This window comes from Pristiophorus japonicus, chromosome 13 (assembly GCF_044704955.1).
Source record: "Pristiophorus japonicus isolate sPriJap1 chromosome 13, sPriJap1.hap1, whole genome shotgun sequence".
Classification (NCBI taxonomy): domain Eukaryota; kingdom Metazoa; phylum Chordata; class Chondrichthyes; family Pristiophoridae; genus Pristiophorus; species Pristiophorus japonicus.
The window spans coordinates 107,225,720-107,237,850 of NC_091989.1; the positions used below are offsets into that span (position 1 = coordinate 107,225,720).

The 12,131-nt window shown below is 46.2% G+C and overlaps 1 protein-coding gene across 1 annotated transcript in view; it reads left to right on the forward strand.

Annotated features, from left to right (window-relative positions):
- The window catches only part of LOC139278745 (Y+L amino acid transporter 2-like), a 121,979-nt gene that overhangs the window by 20,863 nt on the left and 88,985 nt on the right, over positions 1-12,131 (forward strand). Inside the window, exon 2 of the mRNA XM_070897838.1 lies at positions 5,750-6,306. Within this exon, the coding sequence (XP_070753939.1) occupies positions 5,784-6,306 (523 nt within the window). The 5' untranslated portion in view covers positions 5,750-5,783. The remainder of the gene's footprint in view (positions 1-5,749; positions 6,307-12,131) is intronic.

Here is a 12,131-nt window from a genome sequence, read left to right on the forward strand (position 1 = left end):
TGAGTGCTGCATTAAAAAATGAAGTGCAGAAGTCAGGTTAAAAGTCCAAAGTAAATAAGTTTATTAAACATTTGTACAGCACAGTGGTAATTAGCTTAACATGACTTATATTAAAACCTTTGTACCTTTAGAAAATTTAATGATACAGTGACAAACTTTATAAAAAGCAATCAATCAGACCAACCAAAAAACAAACAAGCAAGCCATCAATCCTCCTCCTTAGTACTGTGCGGCAATCCTGCCCCAGTAGATGCCGCTACCCCTGCGCGTGCCCGTAGTTGTAGACTTCTGCTTCCTTGGCCCCCTTAACCCCATCCTTAATCTGGATTTTTTCTGTTGTGGTGTTTCTTGCTGCTGGTTTACAACAGGGACAGAGCCAAAATGTGTCATTGTAGAAGGCCCAGGTTATCAGCCTCAGGATCAACCCTTGATTTTGGTGCAGAACAGAAAGTGTTCCTCGCATCAATGACAACCTGGGTTAGCCCCCTCTCCCCCACTCCTATTGCCTCTACGACCTCGCTCAAGTATCCTGATGATAGTCCCCCTAACACTGCCTTCACCCTACCAACGGCTTCCAGGAGCAAGCGCGATTGTTCGATGTTCTACCCGTTCATCCCCACAAGATGTCCTATGTTCTCCAAATCCATTGTTTCTGCATCAGGTCTACAGTGCACCCTCCTTTGATGTCTCGCAGGTGTGGCTTGCTGCGACACACCTGGACCTGCAGCCCCAGACATCACTTGACTCACTCATGGGAGGGCTTGGAATGCTCAAGGGGTTCATCATCTCCAAATCCAAGGTAACCATGTCATCGTCATCAATGTCTTCTGGCGTCCCATCATTCTCCTGATTTGGAATATCTGGAGTGGCGGTTTCCTGAACACTCTTTCCTTCAACTTCAGGTGCACCTTCTGTCTCCGTCTGATGCTCAACCTCTGCAAAACAAAAGATAGATGGCAGGTTAGCAGCATTGAGGAAGGAGAAGCGTAGGCAGCACACGCAGTACGTAACATTTAGCCAACCCAGACTCTGCCATTTGCAGGGCTTACCCTCTATTGGGAAACTGGGACCAGCTTCCACATTGATTATTTGTCTTCTCCTGTGACATTTAATCATTGACGCTATCGTCTGCTCCACGGCTGTTAGTTGCAGCCTACTTGGCAGACCTCCTCCAGTTTGTGACCGTTCTCGGTTGATCTGTGACACCATCTTCTGCAAAGATGAAAATGGAACTTTTAAAGAGAGGGTCCTTCGGAACACACGTGCACGCGCACACACAGATCACATTTACAAATGATACTGCAGTACATAAATGCTTAAAAACCCACATAAATGTAAATATAACTTATTACTTACAGTCATTACTTGTCAGAGGTCCTGCCACTTCTTTTTCAGCTGCACACCGGTTCTCGGGTGAGGGACATTCCATTAAACTCGACTGCGACCTGGTCCCAAACTTTTGCGAGTACAGAGGGTTTAAGTTTCTTTTTACCGAAGCTTCCCTTGTTTTCAATAACTTCCCACCTACTCACAATTAAGTCCCTTCACCTTTGCAGCCATCTCATGGTCGAAGCTGTATTTCCTGCTGCAAATCCACCTCTGGATTTCCAATGGTGATCCACACAGTCCCCATGTGCTGTTTTTATACATTGTACAGCGCATGTGCAGGGTTTTTTGTGCGCATGCGCCGTGCGTTTTAAAAAAAATAAATAAAATGTTTTCTTTGCTCATGCGCAATTACGTGCCCGTTTTTTTTCCTGGAGCACATGCACTGTGCGGTTCCGGGGCACACTTGAAACCACGCCCTGCGAGTTCAGCTTGGGTAGCGCCGGCTCCAGAAGGTGCGCATAATAGAAGGAGACTTTGTTTTTTATTTTCAGTGCTGAGGGGCCAAATAAAAACTGGCATCCAGGTAAGTGAGCGCCATTATTTATTTTTAGGGAAACTTGGGCCCATGAGGTCTGATTCTGTGAGTATGACTATGTCAGTCTGTTGCTTGATTAGTCTGTGAGACAGTTCTCCCAATTTTGGCACAAGTCCCCAGATGTTAGTGAGGAGGACTTTGCAGGGTCGACTGGGTTGGGTATGCCGCTGTCGTGTCCAAAGCCGATGCCAGATGGTCCATCCAGTTTTATTTTTATTATTGTTTCTTGAAGGTTTGTTACACTGAGTGTCTTGCAAGGCTATTTCAGAGGATAGTTAAGAGTCAACCACATTGCCAGACCAGGTAAGGATGGCAAATTTCTTAAAAGACATTAGTGAACTAGATGGGTTTTTAAGACAATCTGGTAGTTTCATGGGGGTCAAGTTTCGGCCGCCCGCTAGAACGGCACACATTGGAGAGGCCCGCCTAATTTATAGAACAAAAATTGCGCCGAATACTTACCTCACGATTCTCAGATAGCTGTAGGCCCAATTCCACCTCGGCGCTGCGCAGCAGGAGCTGCTGGGGGCGGAGCTACAGCCCTGCGCCGAAAATAGTGCCGGCAGCTGCACGCATGCGCAGTAGATGCCGGCATCCTGTCTCTGGGGCGACGACCCTATCCCAGGCCGAAGGGACGTCGCCCCTATTCCCGGCCGAGTGGCCTGCGCATCTTACCTCGGCGGCAGGGCCCGCCCGCCCAGACTCTCGCTGGGGCGGGCCCTGCCCGAAGAGTCGGCGGCAGCGGCAGCAGCCCGGCATCGGCTGCATGCTGGCCCCGTCCAAAGTCCTCGGCGGGGCCCGGCTTCTTCGTCGTCGGCGGGGCCCGCCCGCCCACATCTCACTGGGGCGGGCCCTGCCTGAAGAGTCGGTGGCGGCGGCAGCCCAGCATCGGCTGCGTGCGGGGCTTCTTCGTTGTCTTCTCTCTTCCCCCCCCCATCTTCTTCTCTTCCCCCCCCCCCATCTTTTTCTCTTCCCCCCCCCATCTTTTTCTCTTCCGCCCCCCTCTCCTCCCCTTTTTCTTAGGTACCCACCATTCCCTGTGTGAGGAACAATCAAGTAGTGTGCTCCTACATTTTCCTTCAACTTTCTCACTTGTTCTTCTGAAGGTATGGGCAGATTATATTGGGGTACATGGTACAGCCGCTAGCAGCACTCCAATATGTCCCAGTAACTGTTGTTCGTGGACAACCCTGGACAATGAGTGTTGGTGGGCTAGTTGATAGGAGAGGACATCACAGCTGAGCCCGTCATAGCTAATTCCTCAGACAGACACACAGAGATCACATTTCCACATTTTGGATAGCAATTAGTAACACCAACATTGTGAGACTAAATTGTGTCCCCTCCATATTCTGAAGACACTGGCGAATTGTAGCACTCCTAATCACAGGTGACATTCAGCTAACTCAACACAGATTGGACATCAAACCAGGAACTTTCCTGGTCTGTATGTCTCAGTTCTAAGCTATTGAGTTGCTAGGCCAATGCTCCTGTGTAACCAACCACAAGGACCTGCCAGAAAGAAGTCCACTGTAATCCAGACATTGGGAAGTGGGGGGTGAGCAGGGGTGGGGTTAGAAGGATGTCCCTCTGCTTAGTACTTCCCCCGATGACCCAACAAAGATTAGAAACTAATTCGCCAGTAATTTATTTGGTGCTTCTCCTGCTCTATTGCTGTCTCTTCAGCAGAAACCTCGTTTACCCATGTAACAAGGTTTCCACCAGTTACTGTGACAGAACAGGAGCAGCACAGAATCACCAATCCTGGTGATTGTCTGGGGATCTGCAGGTAAATACATGTTGCTCCACTGAAGTGCCACTTCCAGTTCCTTTTTAAACTAGCAGGTGGCCTTGAGCATATCACAATTTTGGCTACTTTTCCATAGTAGTGTTCATGGGAGAGATATAATGCTCAGCTTCATATGTATTCTTGGTTTTATTGATCCACCATTAGTTTTTTGTCTTCTACTGGTAGCTGCATTGGCAACCAGAAGCATTGGCATATGCAGTCGTGGAAGAGAGAAAAATGACCCAAAAAATTCCTTTAAAGCCAGCATAGGATCTAGTATTTTGTAGGAACATTTTTACCAGATGGCCTCATCAGCTATAACCTTTGGGTCTGAGATGAGGGTCAAGTTGATTGGTTTTCATGATAGGAAGGTATGTATTGTTCCCCGCCACTCAAATGGTTTTGCAACTGATTTCTTCCATAATATATATTTACGGTATAATTTCATGTTGTCAGCAGGGAACCTCGCCTGCTGGCAGTGCATATCAGAAATTCGGGCACTTCCCACTGGCAACGCAGGTTCGTAACTTACCCGTGTAATCTCATGTGGTCTAGTAGAAGAACCTATGTCCAAGTCCTTGTTGAAGGAATATATGGGGGAGAAATTTGGGGGGCGCTAACAGGGCGCAAATTACTTTACGACCGGGCGCGGCACCGCTACGATTCCTGCTCACTTTGGCGCAAGTTTAGCAGGGGTGCAACTGTTGCACCCTGATCTCATGCGCCCGGAGATCGTGAGGTCATTGCCGTGCGCATCACCCCGTTAGCGCCCCGGCACCTAAATTGGGTTTCACCCCCTGAAGCTGCGCCGGGCTATAACAGTGACAGCTTCAGGAGACGCATACCCAGTGGCTGGCCGCTACTGGGGCAAAATTTAAAGGGAAGGTGGCCGGCTGCTCCTGAAAAAATCCTCCTGTTGTCTTTTCTGCTCTGGTACCGCTTTAGACGTGGAGTTGGTGCCACGATCGCTCAGCCCGGCATTCTGCTTGAGTGCCGGGCTGATCGTGCGGCTCGCCGGTGATCCAGGGAGGTGGATTCCCAATATATGCAGCTTGGGCCCTTCCATTTAATTCAGGGAAGAGCCCCTCGTATGCAGCAGCCCCTCATATACGTGGCCCAGTGCGTAGCGCTGCAGAGCCGTGTGCCCTGCTCCCACCCCAGAATGGAAGTGGAGTGCTTGATTTAGCGTTCCATTTCCTCTTGGGGCCGGTATCCCCAATTTATCACAAGGCAAGACTTCTGCACCTGCTGTAAAGTCTCGCAACTCGCAAGTGTTACCAACCCCAAACCGGGCGGTACCGAATTTCTAGGCCTATGCATTTTATTTCAAGAGGGCAGATACATCAGTAGTTCCAGGTGGTCTAGTGGTTAGTGTGCACCTGGTCTCTAGTAGTACTGTACATCAGACTTCATGAAAGCACACATTTTGGATCTACTTAAGCCAAACTTTATTCCAAGCACAGACATTATTTAAAAAGGGAGCATCAAGAATATGCGCTGAATGAAAATTCAAACTAACTGCAGTAGTTAAGTGGTTAACTACTGTATACAGAATTCTTGTTTGCAATGCATGTTACCACAGAGCTAATGATAGAATATAAAAACTTAGCAGAAGCTACTTAGTGAATCATTTGTGAGTTGATACATAGTGTGCTGTGAATGTATGTATGTATACTAGCTCCAAATAAAACTTTAAAATGTTCGTCAACAAGCATTTTGAAAAAGTGAGTCTTAATTGGAGATTAGCAATAAGGTTGGTACCATTCATGGTAGTATCAGTTTAACAATTTCCTTGATTTCACTATACATTAGCACAAGACTAGCTTGCTCCATTCATTTTTATAGTTTATAATCCAGTTTAGTTTTAGAATAAAACTGAACGTGAATAAGAACAAAAAACTATTTGCTTACCATTTTGCAATCTTAATAGAAATGGTCAGATGGTAAGCTATGAAAGAACAATAGAAATAGCATGAATAAAACAATATATAATATTCCAAAATTCTCCAGTCACTTCCTCTGTTTCATCTTTCTAGATAGCTGCTTCTCAGCGCAACATTATACTTCAAGATGATGAAGGAAACCAACAGCTTCAGGCCAGCTAGGCCCAACATTTATTCCAATGACTCTAAGTTAACTAAGTACGTTGAGACCACAGAAACCGTTCCATACAAAGACGAATCAGTAACACTAAAAAAGGAGTTTTCTTTATTGAATGGTGTCACTCTTATAGTTGGAAACATTATTGGATCGGGGATATTTGTTTCTCCAGGTGGAGTCTTCAAGCAAACCGGCTCCTACGGTCTATCCCTGATTGTATGGGCTGTTGGGGGACTTTTCTCAATGATTGGAGGCCTCTGCTTTGCTGAACTGGGTACAACCATCACAAAATCTGGTGCGAGCTATGCATACATTTTGGAAGCATTTGGTAATTTAGCTGGCTTCATTAGACTTTGGACGTCTATACTTATTATTGAGCCCACTGCACAGGCAGTTATTGCTATCACCTTCGGCAGCTATCTGGTGCAGCCTGCCTTCTTAAACTGCCATACACCATACATAGCAGAACGACTAATTGCAGCTGCTTGCGTCTGTAAGTATAATGCTACCATTTTCTGACAATGCAATATATATTAATTGCAAATTAAAGTTTAATAGGCATTAAGAACATCAATTATTTTATATAATACATTAATATAACAATTTTTTGCTTATTGATAAGGTGTTAGATTAAACAATGCATGCTGTATCTGTGTCATTGGAGGGACTTCAATTATCTGAACATAGTCAGGGAAAATAGCAGTGTTAAGGGCAAAGAGGGAGAGGAGTTCCTGAAATGTGTACAAAAGAACTTTCTTGATCAGCCAAATAAGGAAGGAAACAGTGCTGGATCTGCTTCTGGGGAATGAAGTGGGTGGGATAAGTGGATAATGGTTCAATGGGGGGGCATTTGGGAACAGTGATCACAATATCATTAGGTTTAGAGCAATTATGGAAAGAAGGAGCAATCAAACATGAGAATGCTCAACTAGAGGAGAGCTAATTTCAGTCAGTTGAAATGGGATCTGGCCCAGTTGAATTGGAATCAAAATTGGCAGGTAACAGTAGATGGGAGGCCTTCAAAGAAGTGATGGTTTGGGTACAGACATTCCCATGAGGGGGAAAGGAAAGGCATCCAAAGCTAGGGCTCCCTGGATGAGTAAAGCAGAGTGTGACAGGAAGGGACAGAGAGTTTAACGGCAAAATTGCATCAGCGAATAAGATGAAAGTAGGGAATAATGGTAAAAAGTTAAAATTAAAGGCTCTTTATCCGAATGCATGAAGCATTCATAACAAGATAGATAAATTAATGGTACAAATAGAGATAAATGGCTTTGATCTAATACAATTCTAAAATAAGTGGCTGCAGCGATAGTGGCTGCATTGGTTGTGAGCTTCCAAAGTTCCCTAGATTCTAGAACGGTCGCAGCGGATTGGAAGGTAGCAAATATTCAAGAAAGGAGGGAAAGAGCAAACGGGGAAATACAGGCCCGTTAGCCTGACATCAGTCGTCGGGAAAATGCTGGCATCCATTATTAAGGAAGTTGTAACAGGCAACTTCAAAAATCATAATATGATTAGGCAGAGTCAACATGGTTTTATCAAAAGGAAATTGTGTTTAACAAATTTATTAGAGCCTTTTGAAGATGTAACCTGCAGGGTAGATAATGGGGAACCAGTGGATGTAGAATATTTGGATTTCCAAAAGGCATTCGATAAGGTGCTATGTAAAAGGTTGTTATTTGTTCATAGGCAGTCCCTCGAAATCGAGGAAGACTTGCTTCCACTCCGAAAGTGAGTTCTTTGGTGGCTGAACAGTCCAACACGAAATTCACAGACCGTGTCACAGGTGGGACAGATACTCGTCGGGGGAAGGCGGGATGGCACTGATTTATCACACGCTCCTTCCACTGTCTGCGCCTGACCTCTTCACGCTCGCAGCATTGAGATTCGAAGAGCTCAACGCCCTCCCAGATGCACTTTCTCCACCTAGGGCAGTCTTCGGCCAGGGTCTCCCAGGTGTCAGTGGTGATGTCGCACTTCACCAGGGAGGCTTTGAGGGTGTCTTTGTAACGTTTCCACTGCCCACCTTTGGTTCGTTTGCCATGAAGGAGCTCTGCGTAGAACAATTGCTTCGGGAGTCTTGTGTCTGGCATGCGAACTAAGTGGCCTGCCCAGCGAAGCTGATCGAGTGTTTAGTGCTTCAATGCTGGGGATGTTAGCCTGCGCGAGGACACTGATAGAAACATCGAAAATAGGTGCAGGAGTAGGCCATTCGGCCCTTCGAGCCTGCACGACCATTCAATAAGATCATGGCTGATCATTCACCTCAGAACCCCTTTCCTGCTTTCTCTCCATACCCCTTGATCCCTTTAACCATAAGGACCATATCCAACTCCCTCTTGAATATATCTAACGAACTGGCATCAACAACTCTCTGCGGAAGAGAATTCCACAGGTTAACAATTCTCTGAGTGAAGAAGTTTCTCCTCATCTCGGTCCTAAATGGCTTTACCCCTTATCCTTAGACTGTGACCAATAAGGGAATTAAGGGTTACGGGAAGTGGGCGGGTAAGTGGAGCCGAGTCCACGGCCAGATCAGCCATGATCTTGTTGAATGGTGGAGCAGGCCCGAGGGGCTAGATGGCCTACTCCTGTTCCTAATTCTTATGTTCTTATGACCTCTGGTTCTGGACTCCCCCAACATCGGGAACATTCTTCCTGCATCTAACCTGTCCAGTCCCGTCAAAATTTTATATGTTTCTATGAGATCTCCTCTCATTCTTCTAAACTCCAGTGAATACAGGCCCAGTTGCTCCAGTCTCTCCTCATATGTCAGTGCTGCCATCCCGGGAATCAGTCTGGTGAACCTTCGCTGCACTTCCTCAATGGCAAGAACGTCCTTCCTCAGATTAGGAGACCAAAACTGAACACAATATTCCAGGTGAGGCCTCACCAAGGCTCTGTACAGCTGCAGCAAGACCTCCCTGCTCCTATACTCAAATCCCCTAGCGATGAAGGCCAACATGCCATTTGCCTTCTTCATCGCCTGCTGTACCTGCATGCCAACCTTCAATGACTGATGTACCATGACACCTAGGTCTCGTTGCACCTCCCATTTTCCTAATCTGTCACCATTCAGATAATAGTCTGTCTCTCATTTATCCACATTATACTGCATCTGCCATGCATATGCCCACTCACCTAACCTGTCCAAGTCACGTTGCAGCCTCTTAGCATCCTCCTCACAGCTCACACCGCCACCCAGCTTAGTGTCATCTGCAAACTTGGAGATATTACACTCAATTCCTTCATCTAAATCATTGATATATATTAAAATAGCTGGGGTCCCAGCACTAAGCTCTGCGGCACCCACTAGTCACTGCCTGCCATTCTGAAAAGGACCCGTTTATCCCGACTCTCTGCTTCCTGTCTGCCAACCAGTTTTCTATCCACGTCAGTACATTACCCCCAATACCATGTGCTTTAATTTTACACACCAATCTCTTGTGTGGGATCTTGTCAAAAGCCTTTTGAAAGTCCAAATACACCACATTCACACTGGTTCTCCCTTGTCCACTCTACTAGATACATCCACAAAAAATTCTAGAAGATTTGTCAAGCAGGATTTCCCTTTCATAAATCCATGCTGACTTGGACCGATTCTGTCACTGCTTTCCAAATGCACTGCTATTTCATCTTTAATAATTGATTCCAACATTTTCCCCACTACTGATGTCAGGCTAACCGGTCTATAATTCCCCGTTTTCTCTCTCCCTCCTTTTTTAAAAAGTGTTGTTACATTAACTACCCTCCAGTCCATAGGACCTGATCCAGAGTCGATAGACTGTTGGAAAATGATCACCAATGCATCCACTATTTCTGGAGCCATTTCCTTAATTACTATGGGATGCAGACTATCAGGCCCTGGGGATTTATCGGCCTTCAATCCCATCAATTTCCCTAACACAATTTCCTGACTAATAAGGATTTCCTTCAGTTCCTCCTTCTTGCTAGACCCTCGGTCCCCTAGTATTGCCGGAAGGTTATTTATGTCTTCTTTCGTAAAGACAGACCGAAAGTATTTGAGCAATTGGCCTGCCATTTCTTTGGTCCCCATTATAAATTCAGCTGATTCTGACTTCAAGGGACCTACATTTGTCTTCACTAATCTTTTTCTCTTCACAAATCTATAGAAGCTTTTATGTTCCCAGCAAGCTTCCTCTCATACTCTATTTCCCCCCTCCTAATTAAACTCTTTGTCCTCCTCTTGCTGAATTCTAAATTTCTCCAGTCCTCAAGTTTGCTGCTTTTACTGGCCAATTTATATGCCTCTTCCTTGGATTTAACACTATCCCTAATTTCCCTTGTTAGCCACGGTTGAGCCTTCCCCGTTTTATTTTTACTCCAGACAGGGATGTACCATTGTTGAAGTTCATCCATGTAATCTTTAAATGTTTGCTATTGCCTATCCACCGTCAACCCTTTAAGTATCATTCGCCAGTCTATTTTAGCCAATTCACGTCTCATACCATCGAAGTTACCTTTCCTTAAGTTCAGGACTCTGGTCTCTGAATTAACTGTGTCACTCTCCATCTTAATAAAGAATTCTACCATATTATGGTCACTCTTCTCCAAGGGGTCTCGCACAGCAAGATAGCTAATTAGTCCTTTCTCGTTACACATCACCCAGTCTAGGATGGCCAGCCCTCTAGTTGGTTCCTCGACATAATAATCTAGAAAACCACCTTTAATGCACTCCAGGAAATCCTCCTCCACCGTACTGCTACTAGTTTGGTTAGCCCAATCTATTAGTGGATTAAAGTCGCCCATGATAACTGCTGTACCTTTATTGCACGCATTCCTAATTTCTTGTTTGATGCCATCCCCAACCTCTCTACTACTGTTTGGTGGTCTGTACACAACTCCCACTGGCCCAATTATATCATATTCGTTAATAGCTGCCTGTGCAGTTAATTCGTCCACCTTATTACGAATACTCTTCGCATTGAGGCACAGAGCCTTCAGGCTTGTCTTTTTAACACACTTTAGACTTTTGCTGTAATGTGGCCCTTTTTGATTTTTGCCTTGGGTTTCTCTGCCCTCCACTTTTACTTTCCTTTTTTCTATCTTTTGCTTCTGCCCCCACTTTACTTCCCTCTGTCCCCCTGCATAGATTCCCATGCCCCTGCCATATTAGTTTACCTCCTCCCCAACAGCACTAGCAAACACTCTCCCTAGGACATCGGTTCCGGTCCTGCCCAGGTGCAGACCGTCCGGTTTGTACTGGTCCCACCTCCCCCAGAACCGGTTCCAATGTCCCAGAAATTTGAATCCCTCCCTCCTGCACCACTCCTCAAGCCACGTATTCATCTTAGCTATCCTGCAATTCCTACTCTGACTAGCACGTGGCACTGGTAGCAATCCTGAGATTACTACCTTTGAGGTCCTGCTTTTTAATTTAACTCCTAGCTCCCTAAATTCCGCTTGTAGGACCTCATCCCATTTCTTACCTATATCGTTGGTACTATATGCACCACGACAACTGGCTGTTCACCACTCCCCCCCCCTCCAAAATGTCCTGCAGCCGCTCTGAGACATCCTTGACCCTTGCACCAGGAAGGCAACATACCATCCTGGAGTCTTGATTGCGGCCGTAGAAACGTCTGTCTGTTCCCCTTACAATAGAATCCCCTACCACTATAGCTCTCCCAATCTTCTTCGTGCCCTCCTGTGCCGCAGAGCCACCCGTGGTGCCATGAACTTGGCTGCTGCTGCCCTCCCCTGATGAGTCATCCCCCTCCAACAATACCCAAAACGGTGTATCTGTTTTGGAGGGGGATGACCGCAGGGGATCCCTGCACTACCTGATGTTGGTGCACCTGTCCTCCCAGGGGATTTTCTTGATCTTGCGGAGACATTGTTGGTAATATATCTCCAGCGACTTGATGTGCCTTCTGTACATCGTCCATGCCTCTGATCCATATTACTACAGCACTGTAGACCATGAGCTTGGTGGTAGGTTTGAGGGCCTGGTCTTTGAACACTCTTTTCCTTAGGTGGCTGAAGGCTGCACTGGCGCACTGGAGGCGATGTTGAATCTCCGCATCAATTTCTACCTTTGTTGACAAGAGGCTCCCGCGATATGGTAAGTGGTCCACATTGTTGAGGGCCGTGCCATGAATCTTGATGTCTAGGGGCAGTGCTGTGCGGCGAGGATAGGATGGTGGAGGACCTTTGTCTTACGGATGTTAAGTGTGAGGCCCATGCTTTCATATGCCTCGGTGAATACATCGACTATATCCTGGAGTTCAGCCTCAGAATGTGCGCAGACGCAGGCATCGTCCGCGTACAGCAATTCAACGACAGAGGTTGGGG